The sequence below is a fragment of the Carassius auratus genome, chromosome 44 (assembly GCF_003368295.1).
Source record: "Carassius auratus strain Wakin chromosome 44, ASM336829v1, whole genome shotgun sequence".
NCBI classification, from domain to species: domain Eukaryota; kingdom Metazoa; phylum Chordata; class Actinopteri; order Cypriniformes; family Cyprinidae; genus Carassius; species Carassius auratus.
Genome location: NC_039286.1, coordinates 3471538 through 3498174, shown reverse-complemented (window position 1 = coordinate 3498174; position 26637 = coordinate 3471538). Strand labels below are relative to the sequence as shown.

Sequence of the window (26637 nt, the reverse complement as noted above, 5' to 3'; positions counted from 1 at the left end):
TGAGATTAGTGGTGCTGCTGGGAACACTACACCTGCACTAAGGTATACCACCTGTACTTCCTGTTCTTTGTGCTTCTACTTCCTGAAGCGGGAAACCTGTAGTAATTCTGGCATTATTCATTTTACGAAATGACTTGATCCATAGTCATATGTTAGAGCGGTATGTCCTTATTTGGGTTAAACATCTGTCAGAAATTTGGCATCTGGTAAAGGGGCAAAGAGTGAAGTAAAAATAAATGTTTCACACGAGATTTAAAATCAAGCATAACTAAAAGCAATTATTATAGTTCACTTCACATGGAGGGCATGTCCGTTGTTGTTAGGAGACATTAGGTTGACATGATATATTCAGAAGGAGCTTAAACTTGAAATTTAGTCACAGTAATTTAGTGTGAAAATATATGACAGGTGGAAATTTTTTTTAAATAATAATTTGTTTCCACAACGTATTAATTAATTGTATTAATTGTTAAATCCATGTATTAAGGATTTATTATTTGGGAAAGATCTGTCTGAACCTTAAATGATATTTGAAAGTTGTTATTTATGTTACAAAAAAAGTTTTATGAAAGGAAATATAACAGCATGAGCAGTTTTACAGAAGGCATTCATGTGCAAAAAATACATCAAACATCTGTAAAAATAAAATCATCAAAAATATTATTTTGAAAAATACATAAATATGAATTAATGTGTGAATATTTAATGTGAGAATTATTAAAAGCATGCATTAGTGCGTTAAAATAGTCCTCTACAATTCACTGTGTTTAACAAACATCTTTAACCCATAAGCATCGTACATTAACAATCATTTGGGTCAGTGTGTGTTTTGTTCAAATGTATTTTTTTTTTAAAAGAATGTTGCTGTTGGAGGGAATTTTAAGGCCTGATGTTTATGCAAACACATGGAAAATAACTCAAATGTATATTGAAAAGACTAATGACGAAAACAACAACAACATCTCAGGGAACTGAGCCTTTGCATGTATGCATGCTTGGTTCAAATGTTTAGAATTTAAACCATAAAATGCTTCAGCCTGATCAAACAAGTCCGTCTAGTTTAAAGATGTTTAACATTCTGATTTGGAAGAATGCAACACTAAAACTTTAATGTACATCATACATTTCATGTTTAAATTATGTCAAATGTTTCATAAATGTGTTCATATTACTCAAAGCTATGTTTTTTAGCACATTTAACAGAAACTGTTGTGGGTTATTTGGTATTGCAGCTTTTGCAGAGAATCTTTGTTCCGTCAGGGAAGAATCCTGCCCCGACCAGAGACACCGAACACTCGGAGCACTTAAAACACGGCTGATGCCACTGACGCTCCTCAAACGAGACGTACTTCCCTTCTCCAAAACCTGAGAAAGAGAAAAAGATTCAGAGGTATTTCACTTTGAGCAGTGGTCTCTACAATCTCTAAAACAACATAGTCATGATTTAAAACAATGTTTTTATAGACCAAAAGGGTTACAGGCTAAGAAAAGTTACAATATACTGTGTTAATATGAATTTTCCTAATTAATTGTTCATCTGAGTTTTATTCATATTTTATATTATGCATTGTTCCACAGAAGATACAAAGTCAATAGGTTTGGGACATCATGAGGAAGAATTAATCTAAATGTATTTTTAATAACAACCACTCCCTTTGCAGAACTGTAAAGGTGATGTATGTAGGATTGACTACTGAACTAGGTATTGCAGTCCAAATTCGAAATATTGAAGAGGGTTTTCATCATCCAACCACTCCTACTCAGACTTGAGCACACATAGGTTGCCAGAATGATGACACGAACATGAACGAGTGCACTTGACGATTGAAGAATGAAAATAAATACGCTGTGTTCTCCATTAACTGGCAATCTGTGTGCCGAAATACTATTGGGTAAACTGGCAGAGGGTGGGTTTAACAAACCAAAACAAAGACTGAAATTCTGGCCTATAATGCACATTTTCAAAGAAGAATAACTGACTGTAGCATTTATTTTTTAAGACAAACAAGTATGTTACTTAAGCATGTTTTTTAAACATTTTATGGCATTTTATGCTTTAGTAGATGCAAAATCTTACATACAGCACCTTAAAAGACATTAAAACATATAAACTGTGGATATTTGACCCCATGTTGAGTTCACAACCCATTGGATCTAAGATGAATAAGGAAAACATTTTCAGACTGACTCAACATTGTGAAGCACCATCTGCCTCCGAGCACATGACAATGTGTTAATGTGACAACTGTCTTGTGGTTTTGACAAAGCGTCTCTGTTAGCAGTTAGGGACGGGTAATAAAGAGCAGACTTGTTATAAGAGACACACTACCACACACTGACCTGTGATGGGTTTGTCGCATGCAGAGCATTTCTGGGCGTACAGGTTGCTGAAGCACTTCACGCAGTATGGATCTTCACCCTGTGTTGTGAAAGGCTGTCCCGCAAGCTGGACTTTGCATCCAGTACACAGGAAACATTCTTTATGCCAGGGCTCGTCTCTAAATGTTACACCACCTTGAACCAAGATCTGTAAGAGAGAAGACCAACAAAAAACACTTTAATTCACTGGCATACAACTGAAAGAGGTTTGCAACAGAATAAAAGCAAAAACTTAATATATGGATTCACATTCTGATATGTGTTTGCACTCTTAAATAATGATGGTTTTCACAGTGATGCCATTGCCATTCACAATTCTTAAAAGAATCATTTCTTATAGTGTGAAGAACATTTTAATAATCTAAAGAAGAGGTTCTTCACTGAAACTTCAATGCTGATTAAGCACCTTTATTGACCGATCTCATCTCACCTCTTTGCAGTGGGCACAGTGTGGGGCGAATCGTCCCTTGTAACAGGGCACGCAGAAGTACTCGCCCTTATCTGGGATGAACGACTGGGCACCGATGGGCTGCTCACAACCACAACAAACGAAGCATTCCTCGTGCCACGCGCAGCCTCCATACTCCAGCTGCTTGGAGCCTGAGAGATGGAAATCATTTCATATAAAACTATTCACGATCTTTATTGTGATAGGTCCAATGATATCCTTCTTTTGTTATCTCCTCACGCGAAAGACAGGGTAGAAGGGGAATAGACAATAAATTACGAACACAATTAATATATAGAATATACAAGGATACACAATAAAGTACAAGACAATAAAAATAAAAACAATATGCAGTAAAGGACAAAACAAGGAAGAATATTAAATAAACATGTAATTTATAAATAAAGCGAATCCAAAACAAACTGTTAAATACATTGTCTACATTGAGAGCATTGAGAAGACATTGTCTAAGCTAAAGCATTCAACTAATGGAAATTTCAGAATGTATTTTTGTCTTATTGTCCATATTTTTTTAGAACATTTTTTATTTTTTTTTGCTGAGAAATATTTAGCTACAAATTACGAATTAAAAAGGGGAGCTTTTTGCAGTTTAGAGAACATTTGATTGGATAAACACCCATGAGGAAAAGATGTACTCCAAATTTTTGATATTAAGAATTTTTATTTTTATTAATATTTGTCCATTTTTACAAGTACATTACAGCGTTGTTATGGTTAACTAAGAATAAACAAAAATAAAAATGAAAACAAAGCTAAAATAAAACAAAATTATAAATTTATGAAAAACTTCAAAGATTTAATTGAAAATGAGAAATGTTGGCTTGGTCAGTAAATGAATTTTTTTTTTTTTTTTATAAAAATAAAACAAATTGGTTATATAAAAAACTAACATAATTATTGAACCGTAAATTAAAATGAAAAATGAAAATAAAAGCTAAAACAAAATATGCATAAATACTGTAATAGTAATACTAAAATACTATAATAAAAATCCTAAAATTATTAATAAAAAAAAATACTAAGTACTAGCATCTAAAATAGACTCAAAGGTAACAGGCATAAACTGAAAGCCACAAAACAGTCATTTTGGATTCTTGGGGTTTTGAATGTGCTTCTATCTGTCTGCAATGGATTTTCTCTGACAAACAGCCTCACCTGTTAATGCACTACAGGTTCTTCTCAAGAGCTTTTACTGTGCTGTGGCTGGGTATGATCATGTCTGATAGGTAACTAGCAACTACAAAGCTAAAGATTACACGTGATGTCACACCACACAACTGTGTGCATATTTGGGCCTGAACTGCCCTAAATCTACAAAAGCCTCTTGTGTGGGAGTTTTGTTTGAGGCGTGTCAAAATCGTAGGCTGGAAATGGTGCAATGGGTGGTATTTTGATAAAACTGCATGTGGAAACTGGAAAAGCATAAGTTGCAGATACAAAGTACAGGTTTGGTGGGAAAAAAGCTCAATTGATCTGTGTATAATGACTGAGAATGGGTGTGAAAATGAGCCTTTTAAATGAACGAGGGAGGAGAGATCTGCCACTTTCAGTTTGTAATTTATCCATCTGGAATTTTCCCCTTCTCTTATTTCTCTCCGAAAAGATCCAGAGAGACAAAATCAGGCGGCGGAGTGTAATTATGGGTAACGTAACGCCTGAGTGTTAGCATCAGGCCTGCAAGCGTGTGTGTGAGTGTGGCCGGCAGCTTTTCTCTCTCAGCTGAGCGTGTCTGTAATCACACTGTCACATCTCTACCACACCCTGACGCCCAATCAAAACTCATTAACTATGTTTTTGGTCTATACAGTCTGGTAACATAGACATGGTTTATTATTTTTAAAATAAGTTTTACAATTTAAAATAACAAATTTCTGAAATTTTCTAATTTCTTTCTGTGATGCAAAGCTGTATTTTCAGCATCATTCCTCCAGTCTTCAGCGTCACATGATCCTTCAGAAACCATTCTGATATGCTGATTTGCTGCTCAAGAAACCTTTATTGTTATTATCAGTGCTGAAAACAATGGAAACCCATTTCTGCTACAGAATAAATATAAAAAATGTACTTTTTTATCTCACTCTTCTGACTTTTTTTGAGTTTATACCTCGCAATTACATTTTTTTCTCAGAACTGCAAAAATAAACTCACAATTGCAAGGTCATACATCGAAATTGCGAGATACAAAGTTGCAATAAAAAAATAATTAAAAAACATCAGAATTGCAAGATGTAATCTCACAATTGCAAGAAAGAAATAATTGTGAGATAAGTCAAAATTATCTCTTTTTATTTCAGTATTCCATAATAAAAACTAGCTTCCATTGAAAACCATGGTGGAAACCATGATACCTTTTTTAGGATTCTTTGATAAATAGAGAGTTCAAGATAACAGCATTTGTTTAAGATCTTTTGTAACATTATAAATGTCTTTTCTGTTACTTATGGTCAATTTAATATGTGTACTTGCTCAGAAAAAGTATTTATTTACCAAAAAAAAAAAACTAAAAACCAATCTTACTGCCCTCAAACTTTTGAATGGTAGTGTACATGAAATATAAGCATATGCATGTGTGTTTAGGAACTGTACCTGGCATCACAGTCTTCCCGCAGGCCGCACATTTAGATGAAAACTCATTGCAGTAGCAGTCGTTACACACCAGGGCGTCTTCCTGACAGGTGAACGGCTGGTCGGCCAGCGGACGGTTGCAGTGTGAGCAGCGGAAACAGAGTTCGTGATAATGCCTGTCCTCATAATACAGCTCCTGAACACAGACAGCACAGCACAAAAGGCAGTTCAACTGTAAATGATATGAACTCATTCTAGAAAATCATGTGGTAACTAGTTTATTGAATTTAGTTTAGCCCTTGCGACCATGCGTGAGGCTGAATACCCTGGACAGTTGGAGACAGTATGTGGCGTGATGTTTTCAGGTTACCAGAACCTGTTAGTCAAATGAAATGAGCATTTAACTCCATTGAATCAGTTATATCATCAAACTGTGGGTCAAAGGTCACTGCACAGCTGAACAAAAGGTGAAACGAGGTGACGCAGCTGCTTGTGTAGGAAGTGCTAAGGCATGTTGAAGCAAAACAGATCTTGCTGTTCTCTGTCACTTCCACTACCATGAAAGGAGTGGTCCGAGACCTTTACGCAATAAAAAAGACATACTTCACTACTGTCTGCTGATTCAGACTGCTATGAATACCAAACACAGAACAGAAGCTTCTTGTGTTTGTCTTAGACACCTCCAGTGAAGATGGGAGAAATCCATCCATCATTAATTCTATTAAATAGAAAGTAATTAAAAAATATTGAATTTTGTGAATCCCTTAAATGCTGATCATTGGGAAACTCACCCGTGTGTTGTGCTCGATGAGCTCTTTGCACTCCTGGCAGGTGTTTGCATACAGACGGTCGTAACAGGGGACGCAGTGGGGAACGTCGTCCACCTGGATGTATTTCCTGCCGTACAGAGACTCCTTGCAGCTGTCACAGTCAAACGGCTCTGACATGATGCTCCGCTCCTCTCTGACTCATACAGCACAGTCAACAGATGGGCCTAAAGAAAAACAGGATTTAAAGAAAGCTGTCATTGAGTAATTAACTGTGAGCCTTTCCACATCAAAAAGAAGTGCCAAGCAATTTATATAGCCTGTGATCAAAATTTAATCTGTTTTGATTTGTAATCAGTGGTAATCTTGCATCAAAGTAGGCCTGTAGGTTTTTAATTAAATTGCTGGAGTCAATTTAAATTAAACACTCTCTCTGTGTGTGTGTGTTGAGAGAGTGAGTAAGACAGAGAGTGAGAGAGTCTGCCAAAGGATACACTACAGATTGGAGTCTAGTCCGTTATGATTAAATTGAGTCCAGTGGGGAGACAAGTGGTCATTCTGTATGCGTGTTAAATATGTGATCATAACTGTGTGTGTCCTGGACAGAGCGTGAGAATAAACAGATTCCCACACTGAGAACTCAACAGATCTCTCACTGCTCTGTACAAACTGAAATGTCATGCGATGCACTACTAAGCAAAACTGGATATTCAGTCAGTGAGAAAACATGTAGGGTGGGACTTATTTAACCTTTGCAAAATGATTGTTTTAGAAAGGTTGAAATATTAAAGGGATTGTTGATGTCACCCAAAAAGTCAGTTCAGAGGCATGGAGTTAAAGATTATGAAATCGAACATTTAGCATCATGCTAAAACATGCACTGATGAACTATACTGTTTAAGATCACCTGGGGTTTCTTAAAACGTTTTTAGATTAAACCATTTACTAAATGCATAATGCATTAGTCACATTTCACTGCTGATTATATATGCTCTATATAACCATGTATGTGATGAATAAAGATCTTGAATCTTGAATCATAAATGGAATGACACTAGTCAGATTCAAGTCCATGTTAAGTGCATTAGAATATCAGTTATTATTTTTAATGACCCTCTGCAATCTCTTTTCTCTCTCACATAATGACAATTTCAAGTCAAATTAACATTTCAATAACCATTTATGTATAATTTATTGTATTCAATGTATTTATTTAGTAAACTAAACCAGTAGCTGTGTGAAATAAGCAGAATAAAGTATATTTAACCAACCAATATGACAAAAAGAAAACTTCAGCAGGGACAATGACCAACAAACTATCAGTTATCCTTTGATTAATTTAACTTAATTAATTTAAGTTTTATTAAAACACCTCCCAAGCTTTTGTTTTGGGGGGATCAAGCCCTAATGAAGAAGGCTGGACCACCAGACACCCGCTGAAAACAGTTGACAGTGTTTGGAAGAAGATTCATTCGTTAAACATGCAATGAAACAAGTAAATGGCGAACTCCAAAAAGTGTGCATGTTTTTTTCTGCATGCATCTCTTGTCCCACTGTAACTCCTGCTCTGCTTTGGCATTCTTTGTGGGAGTCCTTCTGATTGTAAAACATGCAAATCTGATGAGATGTAAAACTCCAGAGGGGTCAGAAACATCCCAACTCCCTTTTATGACAGTGATAGCGCGGTCTCCCCCTCTTTCACATCCTGTTCTCACCCCAAAATGAGCAAACGGTCCTGTAAAACTGGAAATAGTTATGAATCACGCTCACATTCCCTGAAAGCCATATTGTTTTTGTCGAGAAATGATGATAGCAGTGCAGTACAAGAAACTGAGTAACTCTTGATATAAACAACAGAACATTCCTTCATGAGGATCAAGAGGTTTGCCAGTCATATGTTTGGACAAACTGTCAAATTATTTTCCACATAACAGCAAAACTTCACTTCCAAAAAAAAAAAAAACAAAAAAAAAACCACAAATGGAAATATGGGAATTCTGTAGTGACCAAACCATGTTGCACAAAGAATAATTATAGTATATTAGAACTACAACTTCTAGACTCATTCTAGACATTGCTTTTCAAACACTAAACTCATGCATTGAATAAAATAAAAGAAAATCACCCCCACTTACACCAAACACACTACTATGTATGATGCACACTTGATGTTGTGCACTGTCTGATCCAGCTCATTCATAAATAGTGAAAAAAACATCACATAAAAATAAAGTAATTAAAAACAAAAATGCACATTTAAATCAGTTTTGCTCCAACATCTGTTTCAATACATCCATAATAAAAAAAAAAAAAAATAATAATAATAATATATATATATATATATATATATATATATATATATATATATATATATATATATATATATATATATATATATATATATATATATATATATATATATATAATATACACAACCCTCAGGAAGCTTACGTGCATGATGCACACTTAAAGCAGTTCATTATCTGGTCCAGCTCAGCCATAAAAATAAAATAAAATAAAATAAAATATATAAATAAATCGGTTCACTATCTGGTCCAACCATCCATAAATAAAATATCCATAAATAAAATAATAAATCATTCTCACACAGACAGAAGGAAGAGAGACTAATGTGTAAGTGCTGTAGAATGTCCATCCTTTAAGCAGAAAGATAAAGTCATTCCCAGTTCTCAGATCATAGGTGACAGCTTCCCACTAGTCTGTGTGTCTTGCTATGTTAGACATGGCAAACTATAACAGACAGCTCACTTCACCGCTCACAAAAGAGTGTCTGCTTGTCTGAGCCGTATAGTATTACCTGTCAGGATATGACTGAGTGGAAAGACCTGGAGAATTTAACCGAACACAACAGATCTGCGTTTTTAGCTCATTATTATAAAGCTTCCAGATTTATACTAAAAACCATTTGATAATAAATTAATCTGACAGTTTTCACACTTCTATTTCTTAAATATGATTATTAAAAATGAATTAGTTGCAATCAGTCACAAAGTGTATGATGAAAAAACACATGAAATCAGATCTCATCATTCAGACTGTCATGCACTAACAATTTTTTTTTTACGTTTTTAACTGCATTTCAAACCAAACTACCTACAAATGTTCAATCAGCAAACATCTGATGTTGTTCATATTTCAAACTAAATTTCTCCTCTTTTTTTTCTTTTTAACACCCCTATCCTCTGAAAATCAAACTTGATTTCATTCCAAATAATGCTATATAACTTTCTCCATTACCTAAGCCTGCCATCTAAAACTAATCAAATAAATACCACAGCATTCCCACATGATTAAACCTGCCTCCACAAGGTGCAGATTAACGACTTTGTGTAACAAGTAATATTTTCCAATCCACATGCACAGACTTCATCAACTAGACCATCTGAGATTCATGATGCAGTCCATCTAAAAGTACAAACTTACAAAGACCCCATGCAATGGCAAATCCAGGAAAGGCGTCTCTGTTCTGGTTCCACCTCATGTATTTCCAAAGCCACAGGTCTCTAAAGAAACATGCTGCTAAATGATCTGTAAAACCAAACATTAGAACAACAGAAACGTTTTTTGAATGTGGTTTCCACAGGTTTTCAATGTACCGGAGACCAGTTTATTCAATGCACCAAGTGTTATGAGAAGAAAATATAATAAATCCTTAATTTTACACAAAATCACTCACACTTATTGAAGCACATGGTACATATTGTTCAGCAACTGCAAAAGTTTCCAACCCATTGTTCAGTGTGGAAAATTGACCAGCTGGTTAAGTGTGTGTGTGTGTGTGTGTGCCCTCTGTTATTTGTTTCCTGAGGTTTATGTGCCAATTCAATTATTGCCATTAAACACCAGTGGGCCAAATGTCAACCTTATTAAACCTTTTCATTCTGAAAATGAATTCATCAGCACATTTTAAATATGTGGATTTAAAATTTATCCCAGATTCAGAGTACCACAAAAAGTACTTTATCTCCACTTGCGTGTAAACTCGCAGTTAATTGTTGCATTTCCCATATTTCTGACAGATGTGCGGACTGTGAGTTTGTAGTTTGGGAATAAAATGAGAAGAAACGTGAGAATGACAAAACTAAGAAATCTAGGAAATTAAACTACAATTTAAAAAATCTTTGAAAAAAATGAAAAATACCACAGTCAAAGAGTTAGTCAAGTTACATTTCTGACAAATTTTATAGCTAAAAAAACGTCAGACTGAGAATTTGAGAAAGACTTGGAATGAATGACGTGAAAAGTGAGACAAACAAAACTAAGAATTTTAGGAAATGAAGCAAACTGTAATTGAAGCAAAACTTGTGCAGATTAAAGTGCAAATTCCAGTCTGGAGATAAATACCGATTTGGGGTACGCAAAGATGTTTAATTCTGAGTCGAATGTTTTGGTTGAGATCTTGGGAGGGTTGTTTACTCTTAAGAACAATGTGTCTTCCTGCCGTGGGACATGTTAGAGCCAACTTCTGCTGTTTAGCAAACAACACAGCCATTGTATGATGCTTATTAAACATATTTATACGCCAGACAGGCTTTATTACGTGAGAAGAAGGGATTGCATTGCTTTCCTTATCCAGTGGTTGGCAAGCATTCTGAAAGATTTTTTCTTTTTCTTATATCTAAACTGATCTTAAACATACAGTTGACTGGTAACACAACCATGTGTTAAATATAATGAACTCATGATTCTTATTCTTAAATGACGATTGTACTACAAACTAAATAATTTCACAAATGCTTCAGCATTAAGAGAAAGATTCAGTCATTTGAAAAATGGAAAGCACAGCCAGTTAGGGTACATTTACACAACAATGATGTAATAAAAACAGAGATATAAAAGAACTAGATTGGGATATCAGGTTTTAATCATATCGCCCACCCCTAAAATTAGCTAACATTTTAACCCTTGAGCTATGCTGAAAATTCATAACCTTATTTGTTGTTCATAGTCAACATTGACCAACCTCTTAAAGGCTCTTAAACAGGTTCTTATATCATAAATCTCTCATTGTTGTACATTATCACCAAATCTCGGATTCGGTCAAATTAAGTGAATACATTTAATCAAAATATTCAAGTAGACATGTTCAACAAAAAAAGTCATGTAAATAGTTGCCTTCATTTTCTAAAAGTTGTCTGAAGAGCTCATTTTTTGTAGTGCAGTGTGTCTGCAAGCCTAGTGCTCTTCACTGGCATGTCTCCAGCTATTGTCACTGTGCCCTGTACCACCCCGTGGGAATGCCACTGTGGTCAGGGCCATGGTCGGGAAGAATTTGATGGTTTCAAAAAGGGCAAACAAAGGCATTTTTCTGCTAAAAATTGCACATTCCACTTTCCAGGCAGAGAAAAACCAGATGGAGTTCTTAGAAGACCAACATTTCTGCCGGTTACTCATGAAGAAAGACATGCCATTTTTTGGGCCAACTAAAAACATTATGTGGCCACACCCCCCCACTTCCATTTACACCCATCCGTTCAGACCCCATAAGAACGTGTTTGCTGGACAAGAGTGGAAACTGTTCAGTTTGGTGCCAAATTCACTTTACACCTGGAAGTTGCCAGTGACATCATACAATTAGATGGTGGAAAAACCGAGGCGTGCGAGTGCGGACACTGCAGTTGCCTTGCGGATAGAGGATTAATTCCAACATTAGTCTGAATTACTCTTTTCCAAGCCATATTTACACTGCTCTGTAAACAAGAATCATACTTATCTCACTATTGCCTTCCCCATAATGATATCTTCCAACTATGTCTGCCATTAGAACTTAAATGAGGCAGATCTTTAAAGTTAAGGTTAAAGTCAGTGTTGCAGTATGTAGCAGTACAAAAATAAGATACATCTTCGTAGATGATGTTTGCAAGCATGTGGTCCCATAGCACATACTTAATGAGTAAATGTAGTGGTAACGTACCTCTGTACTTTTCCATTGGCAGACAAAACGTTTATGTGTATTCAATTGTGTCTTTCAAAAATACAAAAAAGTGGTTGCACTTTATTTTACAGTACGTGTACTAACATGTACTTATAGTGTACTTACAGTGTTTTTATCTAAGAAAGTTCTGGTAACACAAGGTAACTACATGGGGTAGGGTTAGGTTTAGGGGTAGGTTCAGGGTTAGTACCTAGTTATTACATAGTTATTGTAATTACTATAATAAGTACATAGTATGTACATGAGGAACAGGACTGTAAAATAAAGTGCTACCGAAAAAGTTTTATAAATGTGTGTATTTTGTCTTAATTATTCAAATATGTGAATGTCTGTTAAAATGTATGTCCTATTAAATGGATAGTCCTCATAAAAATGAAAATCCTCTTATCATTTACTCATATGGTTCCAAACCTAATGTTTTGAAGAATACTGGTAACCAAACTGTTCTGGTTCCCACTGGCTTTCATTATATATTTTTTTTGTTCATAGAAATCAGTGGAAACCAAAACTGTTTGGTTACCAACATTCTTCAAAACATCTTTTTTTTATGTTCTGTAGTAAAAAAATAAAGTCTTGAAATAATATATTTATTGCTAACCAAACAGTTTAGGTTCCCATTGGCTTACATTGTATTTTTGTTCATATAAAGGAATCAATAGGAGCTGAAACTGTTTGGTTACCAACTTTCTTCAAAATATCATATTTTATGTTCTGCAGTAGAAAGTAAGTCTTAAAAGAAGACATTTTAAAGAAACACTGACATTCAATTATATGGACAATCACTACAATAGAGGTCAATGGGAATCGAAACTGTTTGGTTACTGACATTCTTCCAAATATCTTTTATGTTTCTAAGAAGAAAGTTAGTCTTACAGGTTTGGAACATCATGAAGATGAGTAAATGCTGGGTGGACTAAACGGTGAAAATAGTTGTGTTATATTTTATGCTTTTATTGTAATAAATCACATCCTTAAAAGAAAAGGACCTGTAATGTCTACCTAAATGTATTTCACTTCTAGAGTCCTTCACTGAGTACTTATGTCTCTACAAGACAGGTGTAACTAATTTATTAACACTAGGAGACGTTTTAAAGCTCATTAATCAATGCAGATCCATTTGTTGAAGTTACAGTAAGATCTATACATCCTCCCCGTAGTGGAAAGTGCTCTTGTATTCATAAGTTAAAAAACTGTGGCTTCATTTTACTGAGAAACGGTGAGTGACCACAAAACTGCATCCTTCAAATTGATGTAGACCATCAATGAGTGCCACAGTTTCACAATTTCAGAGCAGTCACTATTTTGGTAGATTGAGTGTGAAAGACCAATGTTTTCAAACACTAAAGCTGATTAACTGATCTGATCTGTTCTCTACCTCACTGTTTGCTCTTTCAAGGTAATACCAAGATCAACAGTGGTGCAAAACTAGTTATATTAACATATATGTACTAATTCAAGACATATTACACTTAAGGAGTTTAACATAAAAGTACAAAAAAATAGTATGGCAGTACAGTACATTGATGGTATCAGACTGTAATACCAGAGTAAGTCTGGTATTAATTAGGAAAATTCCCCACCCCTCAATACACATGGTTTTAAAGCTGCTTTATAAATCCTAACTGACCACATTTAGAAATTTAGAGCTTGGTGTATAGGATAGTTTTATATCAAAGTGCATGTTACAGTAATTTGGCAGTCATTTAGTTTAATGGTGTAAATAAATATATCATGATAGGTATCACCACGGTGCTTTTGGTAAGTACTGGAGAGGAAATCTGGGAAGGAGAAAAGACACTTGGGACAGAGAACTGTGGGCAAATTCCATCTTAATACTGGTGAGAAACAGAGAGAGATGTGGTGTGTGAGAACTGCCTTTATTCTGAACTAAAATAACTCACTTTTCATGCAGCCTTTGTTGCTGAGCCCCTGGGGTGTCTCACACACACACACACACACACACACACACTGATACTGTCATTGTTTTATAGAAAATGTAAACTGTACTACTTTGCACCTATTCCAAAAGTAGTGGAACTGAACAGTATGAATTGTGCTTCAACACAATCTTTTCAAACCAGGGGTCCAGAGATTGTATATAGTCCATTACATATTTATGCATAATGTACTGTTGGAATGAATAAACTACTTGATAAAAAAAAAAAAAAAAAAATACTACTGATTATGTGAGTTTTACTGTAAGTTTAAATTTGTGTATTAAAAAAAGAATACATCTACAAATACAAAATCTAACAAAACTTAAAACAATCATTAGTATTAACTAATAAATATCAATACATATTATTAATAAATTATTTATAAATATAGTGAATTTAATTCTGTAAATGCATCACATACACATCATCTCCACTGTTGTGTTTCCATTGAAAATAATAGATCAGGAAACAATATCAAGAGTTCCATAAAAAACATTATTAATAGACATAACAGGATTATTCAGCTTGTAAAACAGAATAATTCTGCTCTTTTTCTGTTCTACAGTAAGTAGTTGAGATCTTACCGTGGTGTTGAAGCATCCAGCTGATCTGGCGCTGTGCACAGTCTGTCTGTGAGACACACAGCGGTGTGACTGCAGTTTTTCCCATGAAACACATCACACAGAGCTGATCCTCCCAGTGGGCGAGACATTTGCACACTTAGCCCGCCCCACATCTGACACACAAACACATCCAAACCTTCAACAGCTTTGAGCTGATTCTTCCCATAGACTCTTAAAGCAGTTGTTTTGCTCAGGGCACAACATCTGTCAGGATTTCTGCAGGTTTCATGAAGGTAAAATTAAGAGGGATTTAAGAAGTAAAGAAAATCTTATAGGAATAAACTGAATTGAATGCAACAGCACATCAATATGGTTTTTAATTGTAAATGTCTTATATTATCAACAATTCAAGTTCAGGTTTAAACAGATCGCCATTACTTGAACTTTAAAGCTTCTGTTCACCCTGTAAAAAGAGATATACTTTATCAGTATCTTTGTCATGTTTCCTAATGCAAATGTCCAAAGATTCTTGAGAAGCAAAATGACACAAGAGAATAATTTTTATGGGAAACTGATCAAAATGATGATTGAAACAATTACAGATGTGCTCAGTTTTAGCCTCGCATTCAACTCATTTACTTTTGTGCAGTTCTTCAGAAAACAAGACTTCATATCTTTATTTTGCATCTCAAATAAATCTATCTTAAGGATGTTTGGATATTTAAATTGGAAAACAAATCTAAAAGAGCAAGGCAGTTTTTGCTAAATTTAATACAATGACTTCATGAAATAAAGACATTCTCCTCTGAATTAATCAATTTTATGGCCTAAATTTGTGTAAAAAAGACTTGCAGAAACCCTTATATGATTTAATAAATATGGAGATTTAACAAATTATAAATTGATTAAAAAAAGAACCGTTCTAACTCTAAATTCTGATTTCTTTTTTTATTCTTCAAAATTATACTTAGTTTAGTTCTTGCTTTCACGCTTGCTGAATCGCTTGCTGATCCTGACACAGAGAGACATCTAGAGGTGAAACAAGAACAACACACACACACACACACACACACACACACACACACACGCGCGCGCGCACACACACACGAGACCAGAGCTCAAATGAATATAGCTTTAATTTATCAGCGTGCTCTGAGACAAAATATACCATAAGTAAACAATTCCCATTTTCTTGATATCTTACAAGTAATAATCTCTATAGTTCAATCACAAAAATGTATATATATATTTTTTACACTTTATTAGAAAAAAGAAAGGAAAACAATACCAATCAATAACAATCATCATTCAACACTATCAGACTCAGCAGTGAGTTTCTTGTACACACACTTACACAGACTCACACAAGCCCTCATTATATCCATTCATGAAAGGGGAATTTTTGAGAATGAATCAAATTATGAATCATGTAATAAAAAAAGGAAATAGGGATATTTTGGACCCTGGGACTTCACATATGAAAACGTAATGCCTTTAATCGCTTGTTCGACAATCTTGAGTGTCATTATTCTGTGTTCTCAGCATATCAGAATTTAGCAAGAAGCATTTTATGGTAAAACACGTGCTTGCTGTTAGTCTGGGCTGATGCTTATTCCCAGATTCACTTAAAATTGAAATGAGGGATAATTTGTCAGAAAAAAAAAGTACATTCCTGAAAAAAAAGGTCTCTGTGATTCATTTTGCTGTAAGGCAGTTCACAGAGACATGACGATGCTCACAAATGTCTTTAGCCTTTTCTCCCTTTATTTCCCCCCTTGTTTAGGTCAGAAGTATATAACAGCGGCAGCCAACACAATCACAGCACAGGCCAATAATAACAACCGAAATCTTTAAGACTGGGAATTCTGTTACAAAAGGGAGTGAAGATCTGTTTCATGGGTGAATCTAACATATCCAGGTCACATTTCACCGCAAAACCAAAAGAAAGAAACCGGAAATTTATCGCTTCAAGAAAATTAAACCTATTTTAATTGTAAATTTCACATTGTGACAATATTGTTTATACAATTTAAGAACAATTAACCCCCCCCCATATATATATATATATACAACCTTTATACTGATTTCAATTATATATATATATATATATTAGATCCCATGGTACCATAGTACTCCTACAGTGTGTTTTTGTAAGAAATGGTACACCTTGGTACTTCATAGAACAGCGTGGTATTATCATATTAGTGTCCAAATCCAAGGCTTTACCATGGTACTTTTATAGTTAGTGCAGTGCTGTATCCCAATGGGATCTGACCTACCTGAATATATATATATATATATATATATATATATAGTTTTTTTTTTTTTTTTTTTTTTTTTTTTATGTAACACAATTGAAGTATTGAAGTAATGAAAGCATTGAAGTAATGAAAAATTAGAAAATTTCTGAATGGGAATTACAGAAAATAATATTAAAATAAAACTTACATTTTTATGACCTATTGCTGGTAATGAGAATTTGGGTAAAAAAGTGTTTTATCACAATGTAAACATTTTAATGCACTTAAAATAGGCAGAATTTGAGCAATTTTTCATTTTGAATTTTTTTTGAAATGTCACTAGAACATGTTTTTTTTTGTATAATTTACCCTCAAACCTCCAAAAAGTGGGTTGTGCCTCGAAACTTAGAGAGAGTATCTTACCTAGACAACACTTTTGGCCACCATAAACACATAATGATATAAAAATGATAGGCAGTTCACTGTTTTTGAGACTGTATTTACTCAGTGACAATTCTAGATCATTTCATTGTGCCTCATTCTGTTGGCTAAACTAAGTGTTCCCATTTCCCCCATTATAACAGCTGATGCTGCGCTTGCACACAATCTCGCTCTCTTTCTCTCTCTGTCACACACACACACACACACATCAAAATATCATAAAAAAGCAGCAATGTAGTCTGTCCTGAAGTGTCTCTCAGGTCCTGGGACAGCAGGAATAACTAGAGAAGCGCTCCAGTAATCACACGTGTACGTTGGCGCACGTTCAGCACACTATTGTGAAGGCCCTGTGTTCTTAAGAGGTCTGTATGTCCTAGGTTAAACCTGGCTCCTGGGTGTACCATTCAACGCTGCAGATTTGAGTCGTGCCAGGCCGTTACCGCTGCTGCTGGGTGAGCTGGACTGCACCGCCACTCCTGTCCTCTGGGTGGAGCTGCTCACCTCGAATACCTCGTGAATGGCCTTTCGAAAGCAGTGGAAGTTGTAGTCTATCAAACCTGTGGAAGATAGACACATGAGCCATATTCAGAGTTATAAAAGAGATGCTCTTATGTAAGAAACCCTGTGGTGCTTTTATTATTTTGTTGGTCCGAAATAACTATTTAAAAATGGTTCTATGTGACACTTTACCTCACTTTAAGTCAAAAAAACATGCTGATATTCTGCAGCGAATGATCATGTCAAACGTCTGTACCTTTTCTCTCAAAGCTCTCTTCTCTCAGGATGCAGACTAGAGCCAGGAACTTGGTGACCTCCTTCAGGTAAAGCACTGTGGTGTTGTTCAACTTTATGATGGCCAGAGACTCTTTATCATAAGCGTTACCATTGCCGTCATCTTTTAGGCTAAAAAACATTCAATAAATGGATTAAAAAAAAAGCTATAACACATAACAGATGACACAATATATTACATTTATCTTATATATTGTCAGCATAAAAAAGATAAGATCAAAATAATATATATTTTAAAGTAGTATACACTACTGTGTTTGGGCTCAGTTTTAAAGAAATGCTCACGGAAAGGAGGGGTTTAGAGAGACTGAATCGTAGAACTGCTTTGAAAGAAATAGTTTGAGAATTGTTAGAAAATAAGATTATATTAAATGCATATTTTTAGAAAACAAAAGTGTTTTTTGACCTTGCATGCATGTAAAGCTCTTGTAAGAGACTCACAAAACAATTTCAGGAACCTTAAACATGGCATCATGGGGCACTTTAATACTTTTATTCAGTAAGGACATATTAAACTGATAAAAATTGATAATTGATAAGAATAAGAAATGTTTCTTGAGCAGCAAATTAGCAAATTAGAATGATTTCTGAAGAATCATAATGCCAAAATTGAAAATGTAATTTTACCATCCAATAAAGAAATCTATTCTTGGTGAGCATAAGAGACGTCTTTCAAAAACATTTTTAAAAAATCATACATTTTTAGAATTTCTGAACGGTAGAGTATTATTGATAGTGGTCGACCGATATATTGGCCGATATTTGGCATTTTTTAAATATCGGCATCTGCTGATAAGTTTTTCTGCTTGGCTGAAGTGTTCGAGGCGGGACTTTTATTTTGACAGCGCTGAGAACAGCAACACCTGAGCGCACACAGTGCTCACATTAGCCGTGTTTCCACTATCGAGCTAGGACCGGGCGTGCTAGTGCGTGCCAGGGCCAGTCGCGTTTCCACTGTCACTTCCGGGGCTTGATCGTGCCTCGTCGGGGCTTCCTCGGGGCCAACGGCCAGGTTTTTTCGGCCCGACGAAATCCTTGGGCCAAAGCGGGCCAGCTGGGGCTAGAGGAGGGGTTATGAACAAAGGCAGAGTTTCTCCGTCTCTAGAGAGCGTCAGCGCGGATCATTTCAGAAAGATAACAGCGATATAACTTTAGCATTAAAGACGTTTTAAAATCAGTTGAGTTTAAAAATCACTCTTAGTCAGCGGCAAGTGTTTGAAATAACTTGATCCAATGTGGATTACAATCACTAAACAAGGCAGAAATATTTATAAGCGATGAAAAAGACTATGCACGCTGGGCATTAACATTAAACATGGTAAATATGACCGCTTGAAGAAATCAGACGTCAGCTTCTTATCTACTATGCACGCTAAACATTAACATTACCATAGTAAACATGGTAAATGCAACCACTTGGAGAAATCAGACGTCAGCTTCTTATTCTCTATCACAATTGTGTATTTACTAAGTAACATTTTATCTGTAATCTCGTTTCGTGAGTTTAGCTCCATTTTGCATATCATCAAAATATAATAATGATTTTTGTTCGGGAGCTTTTATAAAAGTAGAGAGTCTGTGTTGAGGATCATTTCAGAAAGATAACAGCTTTAACACCAGCATTAAACACTTTTTTAAATAAGTTGAGCTCAAAACTCACTTTCAGTCAGCAGCGAGTGTTTGAAATAACTTGATCCAATGTGGATTATAATCACCATACAAGGCAAAAATATTTATAAGTGATGAAAAAGACCATGCACGCTGGGCATTAACATTAAACATGGTAAATATGACCGCTTGAAGAAATCAGACATCAGCTTCTTATTCTCTATCACAATCGTGTATTTATTTAGTAACTTATATTATCTGTCACAAGCCTCGTCTCGAGAGTTTAGCTCCACGTAGCCTATCATAAAAATATAATAATGTTTTTGTTCGGGAGCCTTTATAAAATAGAGATATTATGATTCATTATTAATGTGATGTATAGGCTACAAATAAACAGAAACAGACTTGACTGAATAAGCAGGCTATTTTCATAAGCGTTAAAAAATAAATAAATAAAATAGAAATAAGTGTATTTATGTGTGATTAATTTTGAGTCTTTTTAAATTAAATCAATATGATCAATGTATCACTTATTCTAAAGTTAAAACATTGATGCTTTTGAATTTGAATATATAACAAAGCATGCAAACAAACTGCCGCTCTTTTATCATGTTGTTTTGTGATCGCGCATGTTCCAGTGACTTATTTCTTAGTTTTCTGATAACTTCTCTTTGATAGTGAAATAATGAGGTTGCATGACGTTGTTCTGAGAGGCGTGTAAAGGGCGTGTTTTAGTGATGCGCAGCGGTGCTTCAAGCTCCACTGTGGAAACCCTGCGCTATTCTGGCCTCGTGCTACTGGCCCGAGGCTAGGAGCCCCGCCCGGCCCGCTTTAAGCCCTGGCTCGCACTGGCCCGACAGTGGAAATGCGGCTATTCTCCCTCTTGTTCACTGTCATCATTGACAGTTCTATCTAATACGAATAGAAGTCTGTGTAATAATCAAATAGAATGGTTAAACAAAGAAATAATGTATACAAAAAGTATTGTAAAGATTGCTTTTATATTATTAGTAATAGAAAGGCAAACATTATAATACTTTTTCGTTTGCCATCAGCATTAAGCATATATATATATCTACTATCGGGCCCCCCTGCTTTCCAAGATATCGGCATCGGCTTTCAAAAAAACAACAATATCGGTCGACCACTAATAACTGATAGAGCGCTGCTTCTCACCCGTAAATACATGAAACGTCGATGACAACATCGATCATGTCACAGCAGAGCTCGTACGACTGCATGTCCACTGGAGAGCTGTCTGTGGCGATGTAGATTTTACTGACCACATCGAACAGGAACGCTTTCTCAATCCCAGAATTCTGAAAGGGGGAAAATTATATTGACAAATTTGTATGTGGCAAATTGTTATTTGACTCATATTTAGATAGATACTATAGATTTTGACTAGACCAAGTACAGAAAAAATGGAATGTGGCTCAGGTTGAACTCTAGAATTGAAGAGAGACAATACAGATGAGGATACAGCTGTGTACGTACAGAAATGAATATGTTGAGGAGGTTTTCCAGAGTGGGCAGTTGAGGGATGAGCTTCTGGACCACCTTACTGAAGGCCTCAAATATGGAGTGATCATAGATGCTGGTGAGATAGAAACTGAAAACAAATAAAGAGAAATATTGCATATTAACATAATATATCAGTTCATTTAATCCAGAAATGCCAGAAAATTTCAAACTATTTCCCGGTAGCAATTTACAATAAGGATCCATTTGTTAATTATATTTAATGCATGAACTAACGTTAACTAACAATAAGCAATGCATTGTTACAGCATTTATTAAAACTGTTCATTGTTAGTCCATAAAATAACATTAATAAATACTTAAAAAAAAAAAATTATTAGTACATGTTGGAATCAACATTAATTAAAGTGATAAATGCTTTAGAAATTCTCGTTGTTAGTTTGATAACTAATGTAGTTCATTAATGTTAACAAATGCAACCTTATTGTAAAGCGCACCAATTTGCTTAATAATAAAAGTAAACATTATATTATATTGCATATTTAAAAAAAATATATAAACAGTGAATTTTCTTATATTTACCTTTTATTTTTTCCACTTTCAGTAATCTTAGCACGTCAATTGCCAAGGCAACATGTTCTCTTATAGATTTTTTACAAATCAAATATTCATATTTTATTTCAGCTTTTTATCATAATCTTATATAATATATAAGATTAATATTTAGATTTTTTTCTGCTTTCTTTCAATTAATGAAAAAAATATTTTAATAGTTTTAGTTTTATTTAACTATAACAACACTGTAAACCTGTTGGAACTTGCTGTAATATCATTGTAACCCAGAATAATCCAACCAAAAGCTCTCTATCTGTCATTAGACTGTATCATGGCAAATTGATCCGGCTTTAGGATCAGTATGACCAACCTGAGGTGAAGCTTTTCCAGACTGGCGTCAGCTAGATCATCATTAGCCCTCTGATGAATGTCTCTCTGCGTCTCTATCTTATGATCATCTGATAAACCGTCCACCTTGTGTATAAACACCTCGAAATTGATCTCTGGGTTCACTCTGAATGCCCTCGATACTGTCAGATGTAGCCGGCCTAATGCTTCTACATAGTCATCCTATATATAGAGAGAGAGACATCCAAACACAATCGTAAGATAGCTGCAAAGTCTTTGCCAGGCACAGAGCCAATTCCAAATGAAAGGAAGCATATTAAACACCAATCACTCTCAGGATCCTCATATTTCACTGATGTCGGCTCACCTGAGCATCAATGACGAAAATCAACGCGCCGGTGCCCCTGAAAATCATCTCGTAATCGAATGTGGGGTCGAAAAAGTCCACCTGCCCCGGAAAGTCCCATATGTGAAAGTTCACGAAGGAACTGCCAGAGATGTCGTCCTTGCAGATCTTGTTGGTGCTCTCCAGGAAGAGCGTCTCATTCGGGGACATCTTATGAAACACCACCTGAGATCCACAACATTAAACCACAGGTGAATATGCAATGTACATATGGCCTACAGAAATTATAAAACATATCCGATTCATTGCTTATTATATAATTATAAACACGAGGCTCACACAGAAATAAAAACCATCTAGCAAACCCAGATGAAAACAAAAATATTATGTCATCTAAACACCTCCAACAGAAAATGAGATCCAGAGGACCAGCGATTTTAAGCAGCATTAAATGTTATTTCAAAATAAGAGGAAATGTTCTTTTGCAATTATAGTAACATGAAGCAATGCATTTCACGCGGTTATGTCAGCAGAATCAGTAGATGTTCCATTGTGATAAAATATGAAGAAAAGCATTTGTCTTTTACGCAATAACATGCATACACTGGTGAATCATGCACAATATGATCACTAGACGTTTGCTAACAAAGTAATTTTTTTTTTTTTTAATTCAGTAGGAATTTAACTTTATGTTGAGCACTTAATAAAATGTCCATCCATCTGCTATATGTTTAGCTGAATAAAAGATAAATAACATAAAAGTACAACATAACCTTGCTAAAAGTAGAATACTTTATACAGAAACCATATCAAAATATACAATGTTTTATATACAATATAGATAATTATATATCAAAATAAATACAAGAATATTAATATTACAAAATACAAATATAAAATGGTAATACCATGTTATTGTTCACTGCTATAATGGTTACACTTTCAAAAAAGTAACATAGCTTAAAAAAAGCTGTCCCTATATGTACCATAGTACATTGATGAGAATACTGTGGTACGACTAAATATACCATGATACTTAAATTCATATACAATTGTATTTGTATGGCAGCAACTCCATTGGTACATGTCCAGTTTTTGGTACTAAAGCACTATGGTATCATGTTTTTGAATATGTACCATGGTATCTCGAACGTCTCACGGTAAAATAACCATCCTACTACCATCTGACGCCATTATTGTACCATGGTACTCCTACAGTGTGTTTTTGTAAGAAATGGTACACCTTGGTACTTCATAGAACAGCGTGGTATTATCATATAAGTGTCCAAATCCAAGGCTTTACCATGGTAACGTACTTTTATAGTTAGTGCAGTGTATCCCAATGGGATCTGACCTTCTGGATGGAGGATTTCCCGCTGCGCCTCAGTCCCATCAGCAGGATTCGGGGTTTATTGTCTGCAGACGGAGAGTTTTCCAGGTTTTCCTGCATCATGTCCATGTTATCCACGCCGTAGCCGAAATCTTTAGGGAAAGAGTCCACCAGGCTTCCGGCTAGCTGCTCCTCGTACTCGATCGACATTATAACCCTGTTTTTAAAGCTTTAAATGCCTCTGATCTGTCTGTGTGGACTCTATAGGCTGTTTGGGTGATTGAGATGGGATCGGTGTGGATTACAAGTTCAGTTTGGACACAGATGAGGAGGTTTCATAGTGGGAAGCGGTTAGCTTGCTGCATGAACACAAACAAACGGGAAGCTGATCATATGACAGGCGCAGAGGGGGACGGCTGCAGGCGAGCGTAGAGGCCCACGGTGTGAGGGAGGCCTCTGGGTGGAGCGCTCTCAAAACTTATTTATGGTATATGAAAACTTAAAAAAATACAGAATCTATATTTTTATTTTGAGTATTTTACTGTACTAGGATTATAAAATTAATAATAAAAAAGTATAATTCAGTAATGTCACCCTCCCCCAATTTTACTGTATTGATTTTTACTTTAGGATTATAAACAAATTTTAATTAGAAATTATTTTTTTCTCCCGTACTTTATATTTCTTATCATATGAGATAATAAAGAAAAAATATGATAAATTATTTTATATTCTATACCATTCAATTAATATACTAGAATTTTACTCTAAAATACAGATATTATATTTTATTTGTGTAAATAAGCATATTTTATATTTTACTAGGATTATAAATAAATTCTAATCATATGTGATAAAAGAAAATAATATGAATTCTGTTCTATTCTATTCGTACACTAGGATTATAAATAAATTATAAATTAGAATGTTCAGAAATGTGAGTATAATGTGAAATATGAAAAAATATTATATTAATTATATTATATTATATTATATTATATTATATTATATTATATTATATTATATTATATTATATTATATTATATTGTAGTATGATGGCGCTCATCCACCAGGGGGCGCTTATAAACACAAGCATGAGTCACACGCCTCTCACTGACGGACAGTAGCAGAAGAAGCAGCAGCAGTGTAGACAGGAAGAGCGTTTGTGAGTAAAAACAAGCGTTTACAACATATTTTAAAAGCATATAATTATTCTGTCATCGTTATATTGGAATACATTTTACACTCTCTGTGTTGTGGGTTTCTTTGCGTACGTTAAAACACTGGTGCCATATTGATATCTGTTGGTACATGTTTAATTCAAACGCCTTTGAAATCAGACCGAGATAAACACAAATGTTGTCAAATATGATACTGAATGAACAAACAACGATGATTGTTGTATGCAAGGCTGAAACATTTGACTTGCGTGCTTATAATGTTATAATGTTTTATTCAATTTATGTTTAATATGTAAAATATGAATTCTATTAACAAGATTACTGAAGTTAATTCTGTAGTCCTGTTTTATTAGTGTGTTTTAAATGACAATTAAACGTTAATTTCTGTTTACTACGATAAATTACTGCTTTCAACATTAAAAATACGAATAATAATTATACATTTTCTGGAAATCAGCAAATTTGAATGATTTGTGAAGGATCATGTGACACTTAAGACTGGAGTAATGTTGCTGAACATTCAGCTTTGCATCACAGGGATCAATTCGATTTTAAAAATGTATTCAATTACAAAACAGTTAATAATAATGTAATATTTCATAATATTTCTCTTTACTGCATTTCTGAGCAAATATATATACACATTAGAAATAAAATGATTACTTGTATTAATTAAAATGTCTTATTTAGTATCATTTTCAATTTTGCCTGTTAGCATTTACTATACATAAGGCATCAAAATATTTGAAACCTGCTAAATAATAAAAGTATATGTTGCTGTGTGGATTGTTTTCCTTCTCTAGAGTTGCTGTATGCAGACATGAGCGTCCCAGACTACATGCAGTGTGCTGAGGACCATCAGACGGTCCTGGTGGTGGTCCAGCCCATGGGCATCGTCCCAGAGGACCAGTTCTTCCGCATCTACAAACGCATCACCAGCGTGAGCCAGGTCAGCATACGGGACTCCCAGCGCGTGCTCTTCATCAGATACCGCCACCATTACCCCCCTGAGAACAACGAGTGGGGCGACTTTCAGACCCACCGCAAAGTGGTGGGTCTCATCTCGGTGACCAGCTGCACCACGGCCAAAGAGTGGCCGCAGACGTCCGACCGCTTCCACGGGCAGAAGGAGGTGTTCGGCTCCACGCTGTACGACTCGAGGCTGCTGGTGTTCGGGCTGCAGGGGGAGGTGGCCGAACAGCAGCGGACAGATGTGGGCTTCTACCCCAGCTACGACGACTGTCCTGATGTGGAGAAGCGGGTGGAGGATTTCGTGGAGTCCATATTTATTGTCCTGGAGTCGAAAAGGCTGGACAGAGCAACTGATAAATCCGGCGATAAGTTACAACTGCTGTGTGTGCCGTTTGAGAAGAAGGACTTTGTGGGCTTGGACACAGACAGCAGGTGAGTTTGGGCTCTGAGAATGTGCTTGTCTTTATTGGTAACCAGAATAATCTTCTATTGGGAAACCTATTACCCAGATGCCAATATCTAGAAAAGGGTGGCTGAATAAAACTTCAATCTACACTGATTATTATCTTGCTAAGACAAGCATCACTTTCAGGGATACATAATATAGAGGTACTATATTGGTTGAAATTAAAGATTTTTTTATGTATTGTTTGATTATTTGGATTTATTGACCAGTTATTGACTTAAACATGCTATTTTTCTCTAT

At 35.2% G+C, this 26637-nt stretch overlaps 3 protein-coding genes across 4 annotated transcripts in view; 1 reads left to right on the top strand and 2 right to left on the bottom strand.

The window, feature by feature from the left end:
* Positions 1-603: 603 nt before the first annotated feature.
* Positions 604-14754, bottom strand: LOC113062146 (four and a half LIM domains protein 3-like). Its single transcript, XM_026231768.1, has 6 exons — positions 14658-14754; positions 6205-6407; positions 5435-5609; positions 2810-2979; positions 2341-2527; positions 604-1365 (listed from the first exon to the last, which is right to left on the bottom strand). The coding sequence occupies exons 2-6, from the start codon at positions 6358-6360 to the stop codon at positions 1217-1219; spliced, it is 837 nt and encodes a 278-aa protein (XP_026087553.1). The 5' UTR covers positions 6361-6407; positions 14658-14754; the 3' UTR covers positions 604-1216.
* Positions 14755-17074: 2320 nt separating this feature from the next.
* LOC113062145 (ras-related GTP-binding protein C-like) lies at positions 17075-24214 on the bottom strand. Its single transcript, XM_026231767.1, has 7 exons — positions 23803-24214; positions 22470-22673; positions 22125-22324; positions 21215-21329; positions 20894-21036; positions 18072-18220; positions 17075-17874 (listed from the first exon to the last, which is right to left on the bottom strand). Exons 1-7 carry the CDS (start codon positions 23986-23988, stop codon positions 17696-17698), a joined length of 1176 nt encoding a protein of 391 aa, XP_026087552.1. The 5' UTR covers positions 23989-24214; the 3' UTR covers positions 17075-17695.
* A 666-nt stretch (positions 24215-24880) lies between these two features.
* LOC113062144 (trafficking protein particle complex subunit 9-like) overlaps positions 24881-26637 on the top strand; it is a 194880-nt gene continuing 193123 nt past the window's right edge. For both annotated transcript variants that reach the window (XM_026231766.1, XM_026231765.1), the window contains exons 1-2: positions 24881-24943; positions 25763-26363. In XM_026231766.1, coding sequence (XP_026087551.1) covers positions 25780-26363 — 584 coding nt within the window. In that variant the 5' untranslated portion in view covers positions 24881-24943; positions 25763-25779. The remainder of the gene's footprint in view (positions 24944-25762; positions 26364-26637) is intronic.

Bases quoted from the DNA above. Each gene is read 5' to 3' on its own strand.
- LOC113062146 (XM_026231768.1), bottom strand. From the start codon at position 6,360: ATGTCAGAGCCGTTTGACTGTGACAGCTGCAAGGAGTCTCTGTACGGC. The intron at 2,980-5,434 runs GTACAGTTCCTA...TCCATCTCTCAG, and splicing joins CGGGAAGACTGTGATGCCAG to GCTCCAAGCAGCTGGAGTAT. The intron at 2,528-2,809 runs GTGAGATGAGAT...TCTCTCTTACAG, and splicing joins ACTGTGCCCACTGCAAAGAG to ATCTTGGTTCAAGGTGGTGT.
- LOC113062145 (XM_026231767.1), bottom strand. From the start codon at position 23,988: ATGTCGATCGAGTACGAGGAGCAGCTAGCCGGAAGCCTGGTGGACTCT. The intron at 22,674-23,802 runs GTCAGATCCCAT...TGTGGATCTCAG, and splicing joins GGAAATCCTCCATCCAGAAG to GTGGTGTTTCATAAGATGTC. The intron at 18,221-20,893 runs GTGAGAAGCAGC...AATGTTTTTTAG, and splicing joins GACGTTTCATGTATTTACGG to CCTAAAAGATGACGGCAATG.